At 41.3% G+C, this 24,481-nt stretch overlaps 3 protein-coding genes across 5 annotated transcripts in view; 1 reads left to right on the top strand and 2 right to left on the bottom strand.

The window, feature by feature from the left end:
- Positions 1–3,263: 3,263 nt before the first annotated feature.
- LOC311026778 (hydroperoxide isomerase ALOXE3-like) lies at positions 3,264–10,203 on the bottom strand (the record flags this gene model as incomplete). The annotated part of the gene is made up of 15 exons (XM_084030477.1): positions 3,264–4,030; positions 4,141–4,311; positions 5,976–6,076; positions 6,205–6,326; positions 6,474–6,640; positions 6,811–6,897; positions 7,399–7,602; positions 7,719–7,862; positions 7,947–8,119; positions 8,934–9,037; positions 9,172–9,287; positions 9,335–9,344; positions 9,401–9,482; positions 9,615–9,819; positions 10,051–10,203. The coding sequence occupies 15 exons, from the start codon at positions 10,201–10,203 to the stop codon at positions 3,851–3,853; spliced, it is 2,019 nt and encodes a 672-aa protein (XP_083886603.1). The 3' UTR covers positions 3,264–3,850.
- A 6,241-nt stretch (positions 10,204–16,444) lies between these two features.
- Positions 16,445–21,390, bottom strand: LOC311027339 (F-box only protein 30-like). 2 transcript variants are annotated; one of them, XM_084031327.1, is made up of 3 exons: positions 21,244–21,390; positions 17,668–19,761; positions 16,445–17,230 (listed from the first exon to the last, which is right to left on the bottom strand). In XM_084031327.1, exons 2-3 carry the CDS (start codon positions 19,702–19,704, stop codon positions 17,036–17,038), a joined length of 2,232 nt encoding a protein of 743 aa, XP_083887453.1. In that variant the 5' UTR covers positions 19,705–19,761; positions 21,244–21,390; the 3' UTR covers positions 16,445–17,035. The 2 variants fall into 2 exon arrangements, with proteins under 2 accessions (XP_083887453.1, XP_083887454.1); XM_084031328.1 differs by having other exon boundaries at positions 21,329–21,385.
- Positions 21,391–24,083: 2,693 nt separating this feature from the next.
- Positions 24,084–24,481, top strand: part of grm1a (glutamate receptor, metabotropic 1a) — a 28,663-nt gene continuing 28,265 nt past the window's right edge. For both annotated transcript variants that reach the window (XM_084030385.1, XM_084030386.1), the window contains exon 1: positions 24,084–24,195. The gene's annotated coding sequence lies outside the window, so the exon portion shown is untranslated. The remainder of the gene's footprint in view (positions 24,196–24,481) is intronic.

The raw sequence follows: 24,481 nt of genomic DNA, 5'->3' as shown, positions 1-24,481 counted from the left end.
TTGTGAACTGTTGAATGAGACGGTGCCCCCATCATCCCCAGCTCAACAACAACAGAAGTGTAGACTCCTTTATGGTTAAGATCCTTTAGGTTAGAATACAATGTTTTGGAACAAGCTTTGTCTGCTTGGTGTTTTCCCTCGGTTGACCTTATTGTCTTTGTCCTTTTAGTAGTTTCCTCTTTGGTGTTTACTTAATATCTGATACCTGGTTGCTTTGTTTTATAGAGGTTGATGCCCAGAAACTTCTCAAACATAGCAAAATAAGAAAATACATGCAGATAGTGGGGGCTTTACAGTTTCAGACACCGCCACACATTTCTCATGGGTCATAAGTGATTCTTGAGAGACTACTTTTGTATGGGTCTATAAATTCTTTTTTGGGAAAATCTTACTCGTTCCGCATTTAATGTCAGTAAATCAGCACACTGTCACACTGAGCTGACAGCAGACAAGTGTGTTACGAAGGGCCAACACAAGTGTAAATTCTTAATATTCTGTATAGTCACCTTTCCTAATGGTCAAAAATGTCCAGGACCGACTGGATACCTCTCTGGCCTCATGAATGTAATGCCTATTTGTCTTTTTGCTTATTTGTGTTTATTGGTTGCCATTTCTGACCTACACTCCAAAACATGCAACTTCTTAACATAGGTTAATAAAGATCTGTGCTCAGGCGGGTGATGGTTGACATAGGAAGCCGTCGGGGGAGTGAAACCTGTTGAAAAACTGTGTGTGTGTGTGTATATATATATATACATACATATACTGTATATAGACACACACACACACACTCACAGGAATTCTCTTTTCTCTTAGTTCAGAACATCTCTGTGACCTGTCAGTGATTGCTGATGTGGATGTGGATTATGTGGCAGGTTTTCATGGTCAAAAATTATGACTAGAATATTGTTGATGTTAGCAATCATATTGCATTGCATTTTTATGTGCATACTACATTTTTGTTTATCTAATTAGATACGTTTTCACTCTTGCTCATGTTATGACTTCAACATCTCCAATAAGTATGCAACACACACTGGAGACATATTTGAACCACATTCCATTTTAATTTAAACCGCAAACAAAGTCAATTTATCTTAAACAAGTAAAGTTTACACTGTTGAAGCTTGCCCCTGCACAAGAACATACACAGAAATACATCACCATATACACTATTCTGTAATCACATCTTTAAAATGCATAACACATAAAAAGCATATATGTATACATCATTTTAGTTCATGTCATAGCCTCTAATAGCAGACAAATATATATGGGACGTATTCTTGGTTGGTTAAATGCTGAGATCCTGATTTTTATGTGGAATTATTTTATCAAACAAATTTCCTGCATTGTTACAGGCGTTTCTCCTGCCCCGGTGGTTGTCACAGGTGCTATCGTCAAAGCTACTGCTCTCTGGTTGTGACATAGTTTCACATAGGGAGTGCATCCTAGCGGTGTTCTCCTGCCTACGAGGTTTGGGCCGATTTCTGGTTTCACCGGTTCGGTTCGGTGTACGGGGCTAAACCTGTACACAGTTACATTTTTGCAAACCGGTTGAACCGGCATTTGTCCTTATTCATTCTGGAAAAAATTACAAACATCAGCGACATGTGCCAACGGCGTCTCGGCACTAAATCCAACCCGCTTTCATTAGTCATAAGCAGCAATAATGACAAGTGATTCAAATAGTACTGTGTTTATTTATAAATGGATCAGCGAGTGTCCGTGTTGGCCGGTGCGCAAATTGCAGCCGCACCGCTGCGGAGTGAGCCGAGGCCAGCATGACAGAGATTACATTCCGGTTTAGGTGGGAGATGCACACAAGATGTACCTTGTGTTTGTTTACATCAACATTTTGAAGACAAAAGCTGGTTTTTGCTCGAACGAGGCCGCAGTCGTGTAAATATACAAGACGAGCAAAAGTTCACCTTTCATAGTTGTTTTGAAGCCACGAGCTGATCGTAATTCTGACGCTCATTGAATACCTCACACGACCTGCAGCGCCATATCCGTCTCTCTTGTTCCACAAAGCTGTGATGTTTTGTAAAAAGAGACACCGTTGTGGCGTTACGCCGCAAAGCAAAGTTATTTATAAACGGTACGATCGCAGCATATTTTTGACTCTCCTTTCTGTGATTACGCCACAATGTTCTGTGTGGGAAAAAAAATGTATCACTCGGAGGGTCTGTGATGGCAAGTGCAACGCATTGTGGTAAAGGTCGGTATAACCAGGTTGGTCCGGTCTTTGGCTTAGCATCAGACCGGTTTAAAAATGTTTAAGAGCCAGTTGAGGTGGCTCGGGCATCTGCATCGGATGCCCCATGGACGCCTCCCTCGAGAGGTGTTCCAGGCATGCCCCACCGGGAGGAGACCCCGAGGAAGACCAAGGACACGCTGGAGTGACTATGTCACCCGGCTGGCCTGGGAACGCCTTGGGGTCCTCCCGGAGGAGCTGGGGGAAGTGTCTGGGGAGAGGGAAGTCTGGGCGTCCCTGCTCAGGCAGCTGCCCCCACGACCCGGTCCCGGATAAGCGGAAGAAAATGGATGGATGGACGGATGGATGAGTGAGTGACTGCATGTCGTTCTTATCTAAGGAGGCTGTTGCGTTAGATTTGCTGTTGTGGGTGTCAGGTTTCATGCATGTGCTCCTGTTGCTGAACTTTTCAAATATTTTTGCGATTCTGCAAAAGTTTGCTGACAAAGCCCAATTCTACACAGCCCAAAAAGTCAATGCTCGTTGAATTGTTTTTAACTAATGCTCCTCACAAATATAAAGCTTCCACCGTTTTTGCAAATTAGGTCAACAATCACTTCGTAATTTTTGGCGTGAGAGACGAAGCATCCAAAGCTAAAACCACATATTATAAGCAAGCACATTTTAAAATATTTTTGTGAGCAAGTATTTTACACAAAATGTTGTATATGACGGCTTGAATAACCCTTCTAAATTTTCGAAGATTGTTAAGTCACCAGTCTTCAGGCATCGATAACAGTGTGCTACCACTGTCAATAAAGCTGGATAATGAAATCAGTACAGACAAAACAAGTACGCTAAATACCCTAAACTAGCATTTTATATCTTTGGGTTGTTTAAAAGGGAAAACACAAATTGACATGTCTCAAAATTATTTTGACACCTATTGCAATTAATGAACTATAGGATGCTCTAATAGGAAAAAAAGTTAAAGATAAACATCAAAAGGTAAACATTGAGAAATCAGCTACCCAGTTTTGTTGACTAAAGCCTCGGTTATGCTTCCACGTAGTGATCACGCAATGGCCACGCAGTTGCTTGGACGCAGTCGTGAGACTGTGATGGTTATGCGTCGGGTTTACGTGTCGAAATGCAATTCAATGCCACACCGGTAAAGGGCGCTATGTTTTTTGTAAAGACTGACCGACCGACCGAGACTCTTGTGACGTATATCGTCTTTAGCCTCGTTATAACCTATTTGTTTACCTTCCGGCTTTGACATCCACAATTTTTCAGAACTTGGTGTTTTATTTCTTTGTGCAAAAGCGACAAGGTGCAAACAATAAAACAAGGTGCAAACAATACAAGTAGGCTATTAAAAGTTTAAATGGCGGTGTTTATGAGTGGAAACCGGAAAAGCGGTCTCCAGCGGATGTAGTTAGTGGACCAATCACAGCCAATGCCGCTGCGTTGGTGTTGCGTCGCCTCGACGCAAGTTTAGGATTTTTGGGAGGTGCACGTCAGGCCCTTGCGGTGGACGTAAGGGGGGTCCGCAAGGACGTAAGGGGTCCGTAAGCCCCCTTGCGTTGCGTCAACGCGGAAGCATAACTTGGGCTTAATGCAGAAAGATCAAATTGTCTCTATCAAGCTTGGCTAAATAGTTATACTGTTCTCGATCTGATTAGGGTTCAGATATGTGTAGGGCACTTCAAGCTGCAAGTTTCTTGCTGTAATCGCTTCACTCATGAAGGACAACTCTGCTTGAAATTCCTTAAACATCTGCTTCAAGGCAGACTCATCAAATCGTTCCTTGGGATATGAACCCATGAAAACCTGCCAAAATCACAAAATGAAACAGTAAATCAGATTGATCCAACATTTTTTGTTTAAAACAGTAAAAATATGGTTGGGTTATAATAAGCATTCATCATCGCAAAATTCACCTCGTCAGTGTACTCGCTTGTAAGTACCCAACCAAGCGCTGCAAAGCTGACTGTCTCCCCAACATCTGGGAGTGTCTCCAAAATTGTCTTCATGCTTGACTGCCCCCTGGTGGTTGGAGGAGGTTTGCACAGCAGGAGCGCACCGTTGGGCAGCCAGCATTGGTAGTCGAACTGAATTATGAAAGAAGCTTAAATATGTATCAACTTTGAAAGGAAACAAATTCAATAAACTGATTCTGATATTAAAAATTACAGAAACATGCAAAGGAAATGCAAGCTTTGCACCACATTTTAGCTGCAGTAGTCATTCCCAAAAAGTAGTCAACTAGTCGATGTATTGCAGCAGCTCACATATACCATATAATTTCACCGAATAAGTGTGATCAATTCTTGTAAAAAAAATCTGAAATACAACCAGTAAAAGGTGTACTTCTATAGGTGTAGGTGAAAAGCTAATTTGCCGGTACCAAACCACAGATGAACAAGTCTACAACAATGCACAGTGTCAACTGGTTTTGACTATTCTGTGAAAGCAAATTTTCCATAAATTTGAAGTATGGAGCTAGAACAGTCTCATAATTCACAAATGCACACAGAAATTCACAAATGCACACAGAAATTCACAAATGCACAAAAAAGATTTACAAATGTATTTGGGGATTTGTATATACATGTGACTCAAAACACAAATACATTTTCAATGCACACACAAATATGTTTCATTTCATATGTAAGTAAAAAATATTCACATATAAAAAACAAGATTCATAAACATATTTCCAATGCACACACAAATCTAAAATAAAAACACAAATACATGAATGTTAAAGTATTTGCAATCTTCATCAAATTGCATTTGGGGCTTGTTACATTCATATATGAACTGTTGGACCTGTATTTACAAAGTGCTTTTAATTTGTAAACCTCCCTGCATTTGTGTGTGAAACTTTTGAGACTCCCCTGACGTGACTCCGATCCACAAATGCGTTTTTTCTAAGAGGAGGTTGTCTGTAGCCAATCAGATGTCTCCCTCCTTTACAGCCAATCACGTGAGTGTCTCCCCCAAAAGTCTAAAACACAACTCCGCCCGCACCGGTTCATCTTCCCCAGAATGAGGGAATAAATTACTTCCATAAAATGCTTCTTTATAAAAGAAAAATAGATATTTATATAACTGTACACCTAATCTATACAGCATAAAGACAGGGAGCACAGGAAGAAGGGAAATTATCTCCAGAAATAAGGTCGATTCTGGCTCTAGCACCCATATCCCTCCAACGCAACACACTCACGTGATTGGCTGTAAAGGAGGGAGAAATCTGATTGGCTACAGACAACCTCCTCTTAGAAAAAACGCATTTGTGGATCAGAGTCACGGCAGGGGAGTCTCAAAAGTTTCACACACAAATGCAGGGAGGTTTACAAATTAAAAGCACTTTGTAAATACAGGTCCAACAGTTCATATATGAATGTAACAAGCCCCAAATGCGTATTTGATGAAGATTGCAAATACTTTAACATTCATGTATTTGTGATTTTTTTTTAGATTTGTGTGTGCATTGGAAATATGTTTATGAATCTTGTTTTTTATATGTGAATATTTTTTTCTACATATGAAATGAAACACATTTGTGTGTGCATTGAAAATGTATTTGTGTTTTGAGTCACATGTATATACAAATCCCCAAATACATTTGTAAATCTTTTTTGTGCATTTGTGAAGTTCTGTGTGCATTTGTGAATTATGAGACTGTTCTAGCTCCATATTTGAAGTGTTTAAATTAACTAAGATTTGCTCAAACATCAGTACGTGTCCCATTATCCCAACTATTTACCTGCCCATTGTTTATAGCAGCATGTTGAGCTGTCACGGTGAAGATCACCATGGTGACGAACTTGATCACTTCTGCGACAGTATGAAAGCATGCTGGAAACCCTGTAAGCAGCACAATCATTATCAATTATTATTGGCATTCACTTCATCTCCTATGAAATATTTTAGGTTGTTATTAACTTTTTAAATATCTTGTGATTAGAAATGACTTGAGAACAAGGGTTAAATACCTGAGGCTTTGTTTCCTAAGAAGCCATGTGTGAATATCTCACTGATCCATTCCTGCAGCTCAGTGTCTTTACGCACCTCACTGTCTGTGGGATAATAGTACTCCACTACTGCCTTCACAAAGCTGGTGGACACAATAATAATATATATAAAATATATAATAAATGTAAAATAAGAGTTTAAATGTTAATATGTAAAAAAGAGAAATGCTTTAAGCAGTTGATTGTACATAAATTAGTGTAGACAGTGGCAATATATTTTTAAAGATAACCTTCCGATGATGTTCCAGAGCTTCAGGCCATCATCTCTGTAGTAGAAGTTGGGGACAGACTCCAATCCTCTTGCAGTGATGTTCTCTGGCAGACAGAGGGAGCTGTAGGTCATTTCAGAGAGAGCCCTTCTCATGAGCTCTGTCAGTCCCTCATATCCAAGTGAACTCTAATACATCAAAAATAGACAAATATTTACCAACAAACACATTTCTTGAATTAAAAAACTGTATGCATTGTCAAGTCAAAGGTTATTCCATTCGTTTTGCAATCGTGCAGTAATATATTGGAGTAGTCTGAAAATTCACGAATACCGGTATGTATTTTAAAGAGCCATACTTTGCTTAAAGCCCCATCAGGTCCAAAAAGAGATTTGCGGCCTCCAGTGTTTATGGACAGCGTGAACCGGAAATGTGGAAACAGCAGCTGTACAGACAAAGGGGAAGAATTTAAAAAAAGAAGTTAGAAGATAACAAGTGTTTTAAAGGTACTACTGGTTTGGTTCTTGCATAGGGACTGTAACGGAGGCAAGGCAGGTCGGTCACTTCCACATGGAGGTGTCCATGACAGTCCTGTATAACCCAGATAGGAATCATGGAGTGATGGGCCACATCCATAAAATGGAGCTGGAATAATGGAATGGAATTTTGCATCTCACCGCTTACCACTAGATGATGTAGTGTTTCTAGTTATTATTGTGATTGTATGCATCAAAGGGTTAAATTATGCATTTGCAAAGTGCTTTAGATGAGATGTCAAAATATTGCGATATATATAGGCCATATCCTCCAGTCCTACTCGGGTATCCACTCCCAGATAAACATAAAATGCCACAAAATTTACATGAAAAAATGAATCACTAAAAAGTAAGATCATCAGTTCAAATGAAGAGAAAACCAGTACTATGAACCCTGTGTTGTATTATACCTTGTAGAGGGGATGAATCACAGAGAAGCTGCGGAGAGCAGCAACAGTATAGACCTCTGCCAGAAAGTGAGTATTCAGGAGGTGATGGACTGCCTGATGATCCATTGAATCAGCATTTTTAATAAACATCTTGGCCAGCAGCCAATCAGTCTCTGGGTCACTGGGCAGAAAGATGGGGTTCTGCTCGGAAGGTTGTTGATGCAACTGGAATGTGATAAAAACAGGTAAAAAAAAAAAAAATATATATATATATATATATATATATATATATATATATATGAATAAATACGGTCACTGATTTTGCTGAATTGGTTAAATACCTGTATTGCAATTGGCATCGGTTTGTCTTCTGGGTTCTTGTAGAACAAACAGAGACCAGCAGTCACATGCAGAGGTTCACCATTATAGTCTCTCGGGGTTATTCCATCCATCATCTTCTGGTCAGAGAGGAATATATTGCCTTTCTGTAGGTGAAGGAAAGACAGAGCAAAGAATATTCAAGACATTTAATATATTATCATCCATATAAAGACACTCTTCTTTCATACCTTCATTTCCCTGTGCAGAGAGCTTCCCTCTTCCAGGAACGGCTTCACCATCTCCTCTGTCACTGGGAAGTTTGGGGGAAGCTCTGAGCAGCGCTTGATCACATTGGGGTTGATTCCGTTCAGAAACTGGGATCCATAAAAGTCATCTTCCTTCCAGTGCTCTGCAACATACTCTGGAAGAATGGCAAATAACAAAACAGGAATGAAATCACGTGCTTCGTTCTCGACATAAACAGTGTTCCCCTGGTGACTGACTGACAGGCTGCAGGTTGTAGAGAGGGTTTGACTCAAGAGAGATGGATTTTGTGTTGTTTGGTGTTTAACAAAATAACTGTTGAGGTTTTTTTTTTTTTCAAACATCCTACTATTTATATTGTTTTACATCAAAAATATGTATTTTTTAACATGTATGCTCCAATGAAAAAACAGGAAATGCTTTCAGTTTTGTCGGCTTATATCTTTGCCTTTATGATTAAAATACAGATGAATGAAAAACTCCCTCCCCCTACGTTCAGACCCGCGCACATACACGAAGTAAGCATTGACAGGCAGGCAGGCAGGCAGGCAGGCAGGCCGTCCCAACTTTTTGGGTTGGACAGGTTTTTTACAGTCCTGCCACGGCCACAGATGACAATTTTATTATTTCATTTATTCATTGCTATCGGTATGTTAGGAGGATTTCAAGTAATAAAGTGTTTCTGAATAGAATCACCTACTCAACCTCTAAGATTTCAGTACATAGTTTTAGTCCTGTAAGTGCATTTTTAACATTTTACATGGTTATATGGTTATAGCTTAACCATGTCATGTGATCTACAATTAAGTACATTAACATTATATTTGTATCAGTATTGTAGTTAGAACTCTTATTGTGGTCATTGTGATGACATATGACAGCGACGTTGTTGTGGTGAGTTTTGCGGCAGAACTGGACAATAGCAAATAATCTACCTGACATTCTGCTAAATAACAGAGGTCAAAATCTACCTGACATTGTTGTCTTTTTGAACCAGAAGATTTTTTTCATGTCTTCAATGCTTTCCCATTCTTCAGTGGATCCAAACAGCCCCTTAAGCATGAGTTCAATACCGCTGAAGTAAAAAAGGGTGTACAGAATACAGTATTAAACAGCATACTGATATCATGCTCGCTATGTAGAGAAAGTTGAGAATATGATTATATTGGAGCCTCATGGAGTCCATCACATATATGTATTTCAACCCACGTTATCATTTTTGTATGCGATACTTCAGTTGTTTTGGACTCAGAAAAACGCATTTCAGCTGGGATATCAGAGACATTATTAAAATGGTTAATGTAGGGTAGTCCTTCGTCCATGATCTTCCATCCAAAATAAAAAGAAAAAAAAAGTGAACAAAAAACATGACAAATAGACCTCTGAGACCGTAACAGCAGCTCCTGGTACATAGTGTACTGCACACATGACAACTTACTGGTAAAAGCTCTTTCTTTGTATCAGCTCTTGTTTCCGGTGTTCAATCAACAGGGGTTGGTCCTCCTCAAAAACCTTCATGGCTGAGGCAGGAAAAGAACAAAACATCAGTCAAATTAGAAATGACAAAACAAATAATTTATTTAAAAAAAAGTGATAAATAAATCTTAATATTTAGGATTTATAAATCATTTCTTTTGGGACTATAAGCAGACCTCTTCCCCCTCTGAGCTCCACCAGTTCTTCCCTGGAGATCCATCTGTAACAAGGGAAAAGAACGACATCTCCTTCTGGAGTGGTCACCACTATTTTGGAGCAGAACCACTCATCTTCTGGGAAAAACATAAACTTTGCTTTCTCCACCTTGACCAGCAGAAGTTTCCCCAGAGACAAACTGCTTTTGAGGGTGTAGTTCCCTGTCTGGGACAAAAAAGGTTACGGTACATTAAAATACTTATGCTTGTGACAAAGTAAGAAAGTACAAATTACCTCAAGGTAGATCAACAATTTGGAAATACAAAGCACACAAGTTATTCTGAGACGTACGTTAAATACGTGCAGTAAAATAATCTGTTTACCTTACAATCATGCACAAAAAACAAGGATATTGAGATTATTAAGAACAATGGTCAACAATTGGATTTAACTTACCATCCCAGTTTTAAAATCTGCACCATAATTGTCCAACTCAGTTCGCTCACTCTTCCCTACAGTTCCAATCAAGGTTGCATATATGTAGTCAAATGTCCCTGCATTTGTCATGTCACCTGTTGTCACTTCTAGCTTGTACTCAGCCATGGTCATTCACTAGCGATCCTGTGTGGATAGCAACAATCTGAACTGCATGACAGTGGTTCGGTTCCTTTTTTATGTATCTGCATCTCATTTATTTAAAGCAGATAATTTAGTTATGATTTGTAAAAAGTATTAAACTTAAACAATCAAATTTTTCTCCCCTGGAAATAACACAAATCCACATGCAAAGCATACCTTCCGATCTAAAGAGGCAAATGTGTTCCCTCCCTAACTTTGTACAATCTAACAGATGAATAGACATGTACTGAACTGTTATTAATTACAATAATGGTATATAGCCAAGGCCGTAGCTACCATTGAGGACACCGAGGTCATGTCTTCTGCATTTTTTTTTCACTGATTTCACTTTCCAATTTTTAAAAGTTGACTTTTTTTTCCTTCAATAACCAAGGGAAAATAAGTATAGCGGTACAGCTTTTACAGCTGTTATAGAGCGTGGTCGCAGGTATTATTACAATGTTTCCATTTCATTGTCTTTGCGACAAGTCTATTTTTTTCTCACGAGATATTGTTTTTAACATTCATTTTTTTATGCCGACCGGGGGCGAGCGCGCACGCACCAGATCAGGCACCGATAAAAAACTAAAAAGGAGCCGGTTAGAAATGAAGATAGGAAAAGCACAAAGAATGTCCAGGAGACCCGTCCTCACGAACGAGGGAGGATCAGATCAGATGGTGACACAGGTTTAGCGATGATGAAATCGTCACTGTCAGCTGCACATTCTGTCAGCAGGTCGGCTCCATGCAGACTGTTTGATGTGATTTAAAATAAAAGATTCTTCTGTGAATTTCGGGTTCGTTGTGGTGGTATGTCTTCTTGATGCTCAGCCAGGTACACAGGACAATCAAACGGAGAAACGGAGACGTACTTTTCAGTGTTTACTTTCTTAACTAGCTGGCTTCATCACCATGACAGCGACCAAACAATCACAACTAGGCTACTGAACCAATCACAGGCCAGGGGAACAGGGTCTATGACACACACGTAGGAACATGAATAGGCCGATACAAAATATCTAACAACTAATTTACATCAGTCAACAATTAATTAAATTTACTATACCCAAACATATCCCAACTTAACACTATTTCATTGGTTTGTGGTTGGGAATTATTGAAACAGGGTGATAAGCAACTGCAGAGCAGTGCAGGGATGTAAAACCAAGGGGGCCACTCCCCCCACCGCCCCCCCCCCCCCCCCCCCCCTTCCCAATCCACTCTCTCTCTCTACACACACACACACCTACACACACACACACACACACACACACGACTGAATGTGCCCAGCAGCCCAGTGTCAGTGGCACCCCAGTGTCAGTGGCACCAAAATGCGTCGAAGCAAAGACTCGTCACGTTTACCGTTTGTCTGTGGTAAAAGGTTTAAACAATCTACATTATCATTTGGAGCAGCAGGAAAGCCAACAGAAAGGCAGGAAAAGAAGAAGGAAGGTGAGGATTTAAGTACAATAATATTAGAGTGAGGGAAATGTGTCAAAAGGCAACACGTGCAATTGGCTGGATATGCTAGGCTAGGCTAGGCTAGGCTAGGCTAGACTTGCCAACCAGCACTGACAATGTAACAGAACTAATGAAAGGAGATGCAGCTAGTGGTGGATTACTGCTCTTTGAAACAAGGAAACTGCCCACAACTGTTCACAGATTCATTCTTTACAACTTCATGGTTTATTTAGACATTATTAGCTAGGTTAAGCACACAACACATAGCTAACGTTACCGAGAAGCTTATTCTTCACTCTGAGTCTGGAAAACCTACAGTGGCATGGCATGTAGTGGTGAACCTTCCCTTGCAGTCTTAAAGCAGTCCCCTTAGGATGCAGCTAATATATTGTAATAGAACAGAATCAACCTTTATTATCCACCAAAGGTGTAGAATTGTCTTGGGCTCACCATTTGCAGAAGACAAAGCACTAATTATACTAAAATCACAATGACAACATACTGGATTAAAATAAGTCAAAATAACAGTTTGCTATGTTAGGATGGATAATTCATATTGTGCTGGACTTTATTTTTTAATATAGCCCTAACATGTTATTATGGTAGACCTATGACTCAGTTGCTTACACTGGTTTCTAAAAAAAATTCAACAGAGGAGGAGACAGGAGAGAAAGATGAGGAAATTGGGACAGAGTCAGGAGGAGAAGAGAGAGAGAGGGCAGGAGAAGTCACCAGTCAGGATTCCCAGTCAGGAGGAGAAGAGAGAGAGAGGGCAGGAGAAGTCACCAGTCAGGATTCCCAGTCAGGAGGAGAAGAAAGAGAGAGGGCAGGAGAAGTCACCAGTCAGGATTCCCAGTCAGGACGAGAAGAAAGAGAGAGGGCAGGAGAAGTCACCAGTCAGAGTCAGGATGCTCAGTCAGGAGGAGAACCTGGTCCCAAGCCCATGACCCAGCAATTTACAAAGGCCAGAGTCACTACTCTGATGAAGATAGGCAGAGCATTCTCCAGAACAAATGGAGCAGAATCCAATATAAATATCCCCAAAGGCAATTTGGGAAAAGGCTCCTCAGATACAATGTGGAGTGGGAAAAAAAATACCCCTGGTTGCTATACTCTCCATCTGAAGATGCAGCATATTGCTGTGTGTGCATTTTGTTTGGCAAACAAAAAGGGTCAAATGCCACATTCCAGAGGGAGGGATTTAAGGACTGGAAGAATGCTGTAGGTGAGAAAAGGGGGATCATCCAAAATCACAGAAACACTCAAGGCCATATGGCAGCTTCTGATCTGGCAGAAAACTTCCTTCATGTATGTAAAGGACAAAGGAAAGACATACATTCTGTAATCAGTAAAACATATTCAGACAAAGTTCAGACCAACCGTAACATCTTGCTTTCGATCCTTGACATAATACTGAATCTTGGAAAGAGAAATATTGCATTCCGTGGCAGTTGGAATGGAGAGACCCTTGAAGAGGATGGCAACTTCCAGCACTTTGTTAACTGGAAATCCAAGTTTGATGACACACTTAAACTACACCTTGAGACAGCACCTCGGAATGCTACATATGTGTCACCATCAATTCAAAATGAATTGATTGCATGCTGTGGGGCAGAGATCCAAGAAACAATTATTCAGAAAATCAAACAATCAAAATACTTCTCAGTTATGGCAGATGAAACAGCAGATATAGGTGGAACAGAGCAGTTATCTATTTGCATCCGTTATGTATCAGAGGTTTTTGAGATACAAGAGGATTTTCTGGGTTTTTGTGCACTTGACAAGCAGGATGCTGCATCCATCACTCATGCCATCCTAGCACAGTTAGAGAAGTGGGGGCTCCCTATTGCTTTTCTGCGGGGCCAAGGGTATGACGGTGCTAGCACCATGAGCGGTAGGTTGGGTGGTGTTCAGAAGAAGATAAGGGAGCTTCAACCACGAGCCCTTTTTACTCACTGCCGTAGCCATGCCTTGAATCTTGTGGTGGTCCATGGATGCAGTGATGTCCCAATCGTGAGAAACACGATGACTACGATTGAGAAAATAGCTGTTTTCTTCTCAGCATCGGCTACAAAGAAAAACATGCTGCAAGACCATGTTTTGCAGGAGCAAGGTGAGGGGGCCAGAGGAGGAATCCCTTTGATGTCTGATACCAGATGGGGGTCCAGAATTAAAACAGTGGGTGCCTTCCTCTCGAAGCTCCATCCCATTTACTCGGCACTGCAAAAAATTGAAAGTGATGGAACACGCCTTAATTCAGAAAAGGCCAGCAGGCTGCGAAACAGCATAGAATCGTTTGATACGATCATTACTGCAGTAATAGTCCACAAAGTTCTTGGCTACATACTGCCACTGACAACAAGGCTGCAGTCACCACATGTGGATCTATTAAGCGCCTACAAGGAGGGGCGAGAAGTGGCTGAGGTCATTGAGAGCCTGCGCTGTGAGGAGAGATTCAGCTCCATTTATCAAGAAGCAGTGCGGATGGCTAGTACTGATGTTGCCCCTGTTAAGAAACGCATAACAACAACACAAAAACACAGAAGCAATGCACCTTCAGATTCAGTTGCAGAGCATTATCGAGTGAATTTGTTTCTTCCTTTCCTCGACCATGTCACTAGAGAACTGAAGACCAGGTTTGCTGAAGGCGATGAACCAGCGCTGCTTGCAGCCCTCCTAGTGCCGAATGCCCTGCCACAGCTGACCGACAGCAAAGAAAATCTTCTCCTGTCATGGTACAAAGAGGACCTGCCCCAGCCTGATGCTGCAGAGCAAGAAATACACAGATGGAAACATCATTTCAAGATGTATACTGGACATCTCCCTGAATCAGCAAAGGAGACACTGCAGAGCATTGACATGGGCTTTTATCCCAATATTCAGTGCATCCTTTGCATGTACCTCACATTGCCAGTCACCACTTGCTCCTGTGAAAGGTCTTTCTCAGCTCTACGCCGACTCAAAAACTGGCTTCGATCTGGCATGGGGGATGAGAGGCTGTCTGGTCTTGCTCTCATGCATGTACACAGAACCATGGCAGTAGATCCCATGAAAGTCCTCCAGAGGTGGGATGCTTCTGGTCACAGAAGAATTGTCACTTGTTTTGATAAAAGGTAAGACTTCTTGTAGCTAAAAAGTATTACTGTATTTATTATGCCATACATTCACTGCACTAAGGACTAAGTGTCAACTGAATTGATAATGATTACATGTTCATGTACATTGCCTATGTCTGTTTATTAGTGTATTCTTTATATCATTACAGTTAGTGGTGAGAATCCACTCCAATGAAGCCCAGGAGAAAAAAGAACAAGATCCCCACCTCTGGATTACAAGCCAGCTGTTCCATAACCCCCCCCCCCACAGACACAGACACACACACTCTGTGTTCTATTTGTTCCTTTTGTGCAAATTTTTGTGAAACTCAAAACAGTGGTTTCTCTATGTTTCATTGCTGCTGGAAATGAACACACACACACACAAAACACACACAGTAGTATAGGCCAGGCCAGCCATATACAGATGTTAAGGAATTTCAAGACATGAATTTTCATTCCAGTTAATTAATGATAATCAAGTTAAAACCTTCTCTCTCACACAGTTTAATATAAAACCTCATGTTCATCCACTTAACGTCAGAATTACATGACTGTTTATACAACCAGATGTTCAGCATCACTTGATGTTCCACCTCTTCCTTTTCAATCAACGACAAAATGAACGTTGAAGTTCAACATGTTAGTTATTACTGAAAATAAAAGTGTAATTAGCCACACTGATCTGTTTTATTCGTGCTTATTTCTTTCTTTTTGACCTTGGGGTGGGTCAGGGGGGCAGTTCAGGCCAGGAGGACTTTTGTTTTGAGGGTTGAGTTGGGATTGACCTCGGTATTTGAAAAATCCTGGCTACGGCCTTGTATATAGCATATTGCTACCCATACCGGTGCAGCTATTTGGGACAATATTAGTGCAATAAAATACATTATTATACGTTTTGGGGGCATAGCCTTTGAGCTATGACTAACTTGAGCTATGAGATCATTGAAGTTAGTAGTGACCTGGATACAGTAATGCAAAACAATTTGCAGATTAGAATCCAGACGTAAAATATAACTGCTCCAAGTCTCTGCTGAAAGACAGGTTTGCTTTGATTCCTGTCACCATAACAGATGCACTTAGCTCTCAGTGGAGCTTCACTGGTTACACGAAGGCTTTCAAACTTGGATGAGCAGTTATGGTGCTGTCTTTCAACAGACTCAGGAGTTTAATAATGATTTACATATCTGAATCGATCTTGGGCTTCGCTGAATGTCCTGTTGAGTAAACATTTGTCTGTGCTGCAAGGTTCCCAGAAAGCCATAGCTGCCTGCCACAGTACATTTTAATGTATGTAGACTAAAATCTATGATTTGCATGTGCAAATGTATCATGATTTTTCATTTATTTTTTTGTATTACCGGTATCTATGCTTCAATAACATCACATCCGTCTGTGACAGACCCATCAGACCATGCCCAGGGGTTCCCCATTCTAGACCGGTTCTTTCTGTATATCTATCCAAAACTGGAAATGTTGGTGCCATCTAGGACATCATTCATAAAAATCTGAAATGAGATCAAGATATGTGCTGACCATCTGCAGAGGTCCTATACATTTTTGTATTTGAATATTTTTTAATAATTTCACATCTTTACAAAACAGAAAATAGTGTAATTATGGATAATAACAATTTATATTGAATAACCAAGGAGAGCTCAGGCAAAACAATACGTAAAGGCTGCAAAGATTTTATTAAACGGTAGCAAATCACATGCATTATCAGACTATCCTCATACCATAGACGCGTGGCCTGACATCCTACAAACCCAGACAACAGACTTGCGATGGGTTGACACCCCTGATAAGAATCAGAAAGACTAGATCAGTGAGGAGTGATATCAACATAGGAAGGACAAGCAAATCTTGTGTAAAGTGCTGGCATAACTTCTGTCACGCAGAAATAATGCAATATAACCAAAAATCTGCTTTTTTCCATGGCTACAACTAAAAGGCAAGATAGTGAAAATATTTATGCAGTACATCATATAGAATAATATAAATCTATTATGCATGTTTGTCTTCATGAAAATATATTTTATTTTAAGGACACATTTCAGCATAAATCCATGCAATCCACATATAGGGACACCCACAAAAACAGAACTTCATTGTGGCAAGTAGGGTGTTATTTCATTAAGGCGTCTTTATAATGTCGTCTAATACAGGAAGTGTTATTTGCTTTCAAAACATAAAATCTGTAATTGCAACATCCACATAAAACCACAGTAACTCTCGTGCAGCCACCAGAGGTGAGCCTCGTTTGGTCAGGTGTTAACGTGGCGCAGGACGCGACGCAGTGAGTGTCCATCTCGTGCGGTACACATGGCAGGTAGGGGTACAGGCTCCGTCTTGTGCTCCACTGTGTTGAAGTGGCACTTCTTCAGATGGTCCGACATGCTGGGGTTATCAGTGAAACCCCATGACAGCACTGGGCTGAAGGCAGTGCTGAATCTCCACACCTGCATCAGTAAAAACAAAAATAGCTATTACTATGAAGCAGGCATTGCATGTCAAAACCTTTAGAAGGGCTCCTGTTGATTTGTTTAATGCATTTACATATAATCCTGTTTTTGTCAGAGTAATTTAAATGTCCTTCTACCTGAATGCATAATATACAAACATTTGAATTTGAAAAGCTTTGGGGGCACTTCTCTGCAAAATCAATCTCTTTAAAATAGCTTTATGATAACTATTCTCTATACTATGTTGTTAGAAATATGGTCAATGTTTTGGGTGTGTAATACTGTAGCATCTACTGTAAAACTACAGTGGCATCACCAAATAGGGATGTTGCCTTTTGTGAAAAAAATATATACATTTGAAGCCGTTTTGATAAAATATTTAGATGTTTTAAAAATCTGAAATACAGTAGGTTTACCACACGTTTTCTACTCACTCTATTTTTAATCTGCCATGACACAGTGCCAGGGACACCAGGACTTTGTCTTCGCTCCCATTGCAGCTCCACGATGCCCCTCGACTGGAGGAGACTGGCACACACCTCCCTCATAGTCCGTGACACCAGAGACAGCTGGCACAGGCTGAAACTGTCCAGGAACCCAGCTATGTGCCACAGTATCTCAATAGGAAGCCCACTAATTTGGTCAGACTGGAAGTCGCTTGGAAGTTTTGCCCTTGGGCAAGGCTGAATTCCAAAGGATCTGAGGTGCCTGTCATGAACCACTTTAGCCCCTTTGGTGGATGGGTAAAATCGCCGCTGTGAAAATGTGCAGCCATAATATGCCAGTGGGCATCGGTGCTCCATCCAACCGTTGAGGCCAGCGTGTATGTCACCATGGACGTTTATGAAATGGGAAGAAAACTGGTCCCGACGCAATGACTGACCACAGACGAAAGGGAACATGTGCTGGTAGCGAGGGTTAGGAGGGAGGTAGCGGTTATGTGGGACTGCCTCCACCTCCAGAGCTTCCAGGACAAGGCCGAGGCGGAGAGTGCGGAAAGGGCTGGGGTAGGAGACCTGAGGGGCAGCATGGTCACAGGCAGATGCAGAGGCAATGTCACCCACTCTAGTGTTGGTTACCAAGATTGCTGCAGGAAAAGTGAAAGTCTGTGTACCAAAGTCAATATGGTAGCTGTCAACATAGACTTTATCAGAGATCCTTCTACACTCTCTAGACTCCTCTAAACAGAAGAGCAGTGCTGCTGTGATCAGATCAATTTCTCCAAGACCCATGGGGTCTTCATCCTGTTCCAGATCCGATGTATCTACCGCCTTGTCCTCCATTTTAGGTCGCAATCTATACAATGACCTCTCTGGGATGAAACCTATGCGTCCATTAGGTACTGAACATTGGCCCTGGCCCCTAAAAAACTGGTAGTTGTGGAACGTACGCTCAGGCACATGGTTTTCTAAAAGGACTATCCCTCTGTCTTCCAGGACGACATGATCAGCCCTCTGTGCCACACCCTGACTGACATGCACTGGAGATACCATTCGAGGGGTGACTGGCTCCTGAAAACCCCCAGCATCCATGTCATCTTGCACCTCAACGGGACAGTCTGTCTCCAGACAGGCCACCGTTGCTCCCGACAGTGGTCCATTTGTTGTCTTTAAAATATTTAGATCAGCCCCATTTCCTCTTAAACAGCTAGAACAAACACTTTGCCCTTCCATCTCTCTCTTATTCAAACCATCATCTTCTATGGGAGTTTTGTCTTCCTGTCCATTCTTACGGTCTCGGTTTACACACACTGTGCTGCTGTCAACAGAGTTGGTACTGCTAACAAAGTCCAAAGCAGCAGCTAAGCTCCTTGCAGTCTCTACTGTGGCCTCGTAGAGTTTACTGAAGTGCTCCTCATTCAAGCCATTAATTCCACTGACAATTCTCTGCTTTGCCGAGCCTGGTGGATGAGGCTGTGTCTGATGTGGGGATGATGACTGTGAAGGGGAATCAATAATGCTGGTGGCCTCAGGGGCAGATGTAAGCAAAGCCGAGTCTGCTGCTCTATTCTCCTTACTATCAGGGACAGGTGGCTCTCCTTCTGCAGTAGGTGTCATGGCAATCACCTTGAGGGACTCGAGTAGTGTACGTTGGTCCTGAAGAGCTAGTGCCATATCTAGCTGCTCCATCTCCTCCACCACATGACTCAATCTCTCATAGGAAGAATAGTCCAGGCAGCTAACTGGCCATCTGTTCCACTCCATCGTGCAGGACACCACTCCAGCTGGACACACTTCAAGGTGTGCATACATTTGGTTTCGCACCAAGGTAGCAGGGCAGCCATAGCCACTGTTTAGGCAGGGAACCCTCACCAGTGGGCACATAAGTTGGTGCTCATCAGCTTTGCAGGAGTGAAACACAGCCCCACACACCAGAGGACAGGTGATGATATCACAAGAAATGCCTGCTTGAGGTCTGACCATGCATCTCTGATTAACACAGGACAGACAGTGAACATGGTCGTCCCCCATCTTCAGACCTCAAGGAGTGGAAATGTTCTGATGGTGACTGTGAGAAAATCCACTGTCCTGCCAAATAAACAGAGAGAAACAGAGAGCAAATTATCTCAATGTATCGTGTATTAGGATGAGATAAGACAAGACAAAAGATACTTCAGTGATCCATGGGGGGGGGGGGGGGGGGGGGGGGGGGGGGGTCATTACTAGCTGTCATATTGGGGTTCATAATTAGCATTACAGGGATTACACATTAAACAAACATGGTGGAAATTATATAACTGATGTCAATATTTTGTTATTTGTGCTAAAAGTGATTCGAGCCTGCCGTCTTAACATAACAGCCTGCTCATATGAAAACATTAACAAAGCCAATGCAACTCTACCAAACAAACTGAATCACTAAGCAAAACCAATTAGTCTGATCCGCTTATGTTCGTCACTTGCCATAAGGAGAGCCTGCACAATGGCAGTGAAACAGCGCCCCCACTCGTTTGTGGAAGTCAAGTGTAGTCCTGTAATGCACCTAAAAGCCTGCCTCGTACATCTACCTTATAAGGAAGCTTCCCTTTCCTTTCTTCAGGAAACTTCAGGAAATCACAGCTTCACAAAGACCTTTCTAAACAAAACAATTTGGTATTAATTATTTTATTAGTAAGACATTTTGCAGTTAAATTGGGAGTGTGTGATTATGCCAAAGTTGCAGTTTGATGGGCGTCCGATTGTGTACACATTGTATCATTTCCTACAGTTAGTATAAAATGGTAAAGTATGGCGAGTTCTTACATACTAACTGCACTAACAATGTACTATTAAAAAATACATATAGTGCATATCTTATGCAATTAATATAGGTACAGTACTCGAACATGAGAAATCAAGTTTACCTGAAGAACTTGAACAGAGGAGGACACTTATTGGGAGTTACTTTCAGTACATCCAACATGGTTGCCTTTGTATTTTCATAATTTAATGTGCAGACAGAGTACTGAGAAAGTTAATGTGCTACGTTGATGGCAAAGTAACAGCACCAGTCCGTCCGTTACCACTTTACTAAACAATACGTGAATGCAAATTTGAAAAAAATGCACCTTGCATAAACATTAACCGTGCACTCTCTAGTCACCGAGCCATGAAATGGTACATTTGATCGTAACTGTGGTGAATATGTACCATACCCGCTTAGGTTATACTACTTTTAGCTTAATCAGTTAATAAGGCTGGCTCACTTAACTTAAAAGTGGCCCGAATAAGCAGCATACACTGATGACAACTGGGGCAGCCTCCTACCAGAAACACAGCACTGTGGCCAAAGAACCGACGATGACGAGACAAACTTTAGCAACTGTGTACACTTTGTATACAACCTCGTACTGCAAGCCAGTTTGTTGTCAACTGTTATTTCGCTGTTAAATTAACTTGTTTTTGCAACATCGGCGAGCTAGCTTACACTGGCACGGCTAATGTTGACTAACAACAGCTAGCCAGCTCGGAAGTCCATAACAAGCTAACTTAGTATGCTAATGTTGGGTTAGCACGCGAGTAGCTTCTCACCTTTTCGTTGTGTTGGTAGGAAAACATACGATAAGATATTCTGGGTTTGTTATATCTTTGTACAGCCAGCTGTTATTGTAGTTACCTCTCTTGAGAAACTGCTAACGATCGCGAACGTTAACTACAATCCTTGTTGCACTGCACTCAGCCTCCATTTTTTTTCCTTTAAAACTTTATTGACATTTACATTTATCTTTACAAGGATTCCCCTGGGCATGAAAACGAAAAGCAACAAGAACAGTAGAGGAAAAAATTCACTTGTGTGTGTATATATAGTTAATGTCTTGACAAAATTATATGAAAGGTTAAACAAAAAAGAAATTCTAATATTTTAATAACGTATTTACGCATTCGATCAAACTATTTAGACCGAAAGTAACGTTTGTGTACTTCCATTTAAAATACACTATGATATCTGCAAACAGTTGACAGAAATTGTAGCCTACTTTTATATTATCAGATATACAAACCTGTACCTGGCATGGATGTTAATTTTAAACGTGCATGTGTCCATATCAACAAGTAAATCAGACACAAAACTCATTGAAAAAAACCTCGCAAACATCACAACTCTTAGACCTAATTATCTTTGGACATTAAAAAATAGCATGCAGTGCCCTGTAAACAACAGGAGAGGTCACTGTTGTACTAGTTTTGTCACGCAGGCTCCTAGCTGGTAATGCTGAGACTGCCTGCATTTTTTTTTTTTTTTTTTTGGTCGTTAACTGAGAGATTTGAGGTCAGGGTCGCCTACAAAAATTACCCCTGGAGCAGGAGGAGCTGACTCATGGACACATCAGCGGGACAGTGTTATACACTTGTCATGAGGTGTTGAAACAAACCCATAGTCAGTGGGACCATCATCATTTACATGATGTAAAATGGAAACATAGATCAATGAATCAGAATTTGCAATGACTTTCTTATGATTGAAATACACGTTAGTATGAGATATGATGTATGGTGATTTTTCACTGCATATTAGATTTACCATGAATCCAAGAATACTGTCAACATTAGTATTTCACCGATTGCCTGCTTTGAGGTTTACTTTTGCCAGGCAACCATAAAGAACTCTGATACTTAAGTTCTGTTGAGGCCAGAGGAGACCAAAAGGTTGACCATAATGAGACCAGACTCCAGATCTCTCTCTCTCTCTCTCTCTCTCTCTCTCACACACACACACACACACACACTGACCATGCACCGTGCAGATGCCTACCAACCCATGAGACAGACAATACAAGTACAAGGTTGAAGAAGAAAAAGAAGGATGAGTGGATGAATAGATGGATGGATCTAAAACTTGATGATGGTCTGACTGATGGCACTACCCGCTAGTCCACAAACTATTTATATTGGATTCTTTGATCTGTTGTCTGTCGCGTTTTTTAAAAGTCTATCAATCAAAATCAATCAAAAATATCAGGTGAAAAAAGGATGGATGTTGCTGAATAAGCGCCAGATTTCCTGATTCCACCGAGTTGCACAAAGCCAGGCCATGAAAGATGGGCTTGCCAAAAAATTGATTGATATGGTTTATGTTTGGAGGAGGAAAAATAGAAATGTGTGTTTATTTTTTAAGGCATTGCAATATGCCTATTTTATACCATTCCTTTAATCGATCATTATATAATTGGATGGTCTCTCTTGGCAGTACTCCATCATCCAAATAAAAATAACCCTTTTGCCTTAGGTCATCGCAGGAAAGACTTGTGGTCAACCCACACAGACTGCAGTCCTAGAATAAACCGTGCATACCGCCGTCGCCCTGTGTGTGGCTGCAGCATCCAAGTCGTCTCCCCTCCTCAAACATGTCACTTTTATTCAGGTTCAATATCAGATGCTCGCTCGCCAAGCCCAGAGCACTAGCAGTTGCAGAGTCACGGCGACTCTTTTATAAGTTTATTTGTGATTTATACCGCCTGGCGTGAGTCATGACAAGAACATAGCAAGTAAACTGCATGCCCCCCGGGAGTTAAACCATTAAGACTCACCCAGACAATTCTACTCAGGGATAGTTTACAGTTCCGGGCAAAACCCCTCAAGTTGACCATCAGACAAACCATCAGTGCTTAGAAAAAATATATACTCATGTAAAATCTAATGAAAATATGTTTCCTCAGGTCTAAATCAGTTGTGATTTAGGCATAACTGTGGCATAAATGTTAATCTCCTGCTAAAGTCAGTGAAACTGTTCAGCAGGTTAGATCTACGATTGTCTTCCATTGGCCTGCTATGTCTATGTCATTGATGACCTTCAATCAAGCGCTAGGTGGCGCGATGCGAGCTGTCGGCTGCTGTCCGAGGTGCTGAAAACACCCATGGCCTATTAGAAGCCAGGGGGCCTCAACGATACTCAAGGAGGCAGCATATGAGACGTTTTAGCCGTGAAGGACAGCGCTGCTTGACGCCTCCCTCCGTTTGTTGTTAGCGCTTGTCAGTCTACAATCCCGTGAACTCCCTTCAGTTATTGCGAGCTGTCAAGCGCCCGACACCAATACCTAATCTCACTCCCCCTAACGGAATTATTGACGCAGTGAATGATAAAGTTGCTGCAACCATGATGGAAAAGTAATAACGTGTCATACGCATAAACACAGTTTTGTGCTGTTTGATACAGACCGTTAATGATGTTGTCAAACAAGCTATATCTTCCCGCCAAACATGTTCAGACCTGCTTATGGAGAAAATACTGCGCATGAGATAATAATAATAATAATATAGCAGTAACTCAAATGATCCACTGATGTGCATGTCTTTTAAAAACGTGCCGACATAAGAGAGGTGGGGGGGGGGGGGGGGGGGGGGGGTCGCGGGGGATCTTCACGTTTCCAGTTGAGAGAGAGAGAGAGAGAGAGAGAGGGAAAGAGAGCGAGAGAGACTGAAGTGATAGAGTCGAGGACCACGCGCTACAGAAGACTGACGAAGCGACATGCCTCAAGGATTCAGGTAAGTTTTGATGCAGTGAAGACAGAGAGAGAGAAAAATCAGCTTCAGCTCGGCAATGTATGATGCGAATAAGACAGTGATAAATCTGATCAAATGTAGTACAGGCATCCGAGAACAGACTGTTCATGCTATGCTCTCTCTCTCTGCTGTGTGATTATTAGTTCGTCTTCTATTATTTGGCTATCATATTTAGTATATTGTATTATCATTAATCAATACTCGGCTGCATGGCGGATAAGAAAAAGAGTGTACGGTGCGTTTGAAACCAAAGCAACCTGGGTTCTCT

Source organism: Eutrigla gurnardus (genome assembly GCF_963514095.1).
Source record: "Eutrigla gurnardus genome assembly, chromosome: 16".
Taxonomy (NCBI): domain Eukaryota; kingdom Metazoa; phylum Chordata; class Actinopteri; order Perciformes; family Triglidae; genus Eutrigla; species Eutrigla gurnardus.
The sequence above is the reverse complement of the archived record's forward strand: the minus strand, read 5'-3'. Positions and strand labels throughout refer to the sequence as shown.

Coding starts and splice junctions, on each gene's coding strand:
- LOC311027339 (XM_084031327.1), bottom strand. CDS start 19,704: ATGGGGGACGACCATGTTCACTGTCTGTCCTGTGTTAATCAGAGATGC. Junction 17,231..17,667: donor CATGGCAGATTAAAAATAGA/GTGAGTAGAAAA, acceptor TTACTGATGCAG/GTGTGGAGATTCAGCACTGC.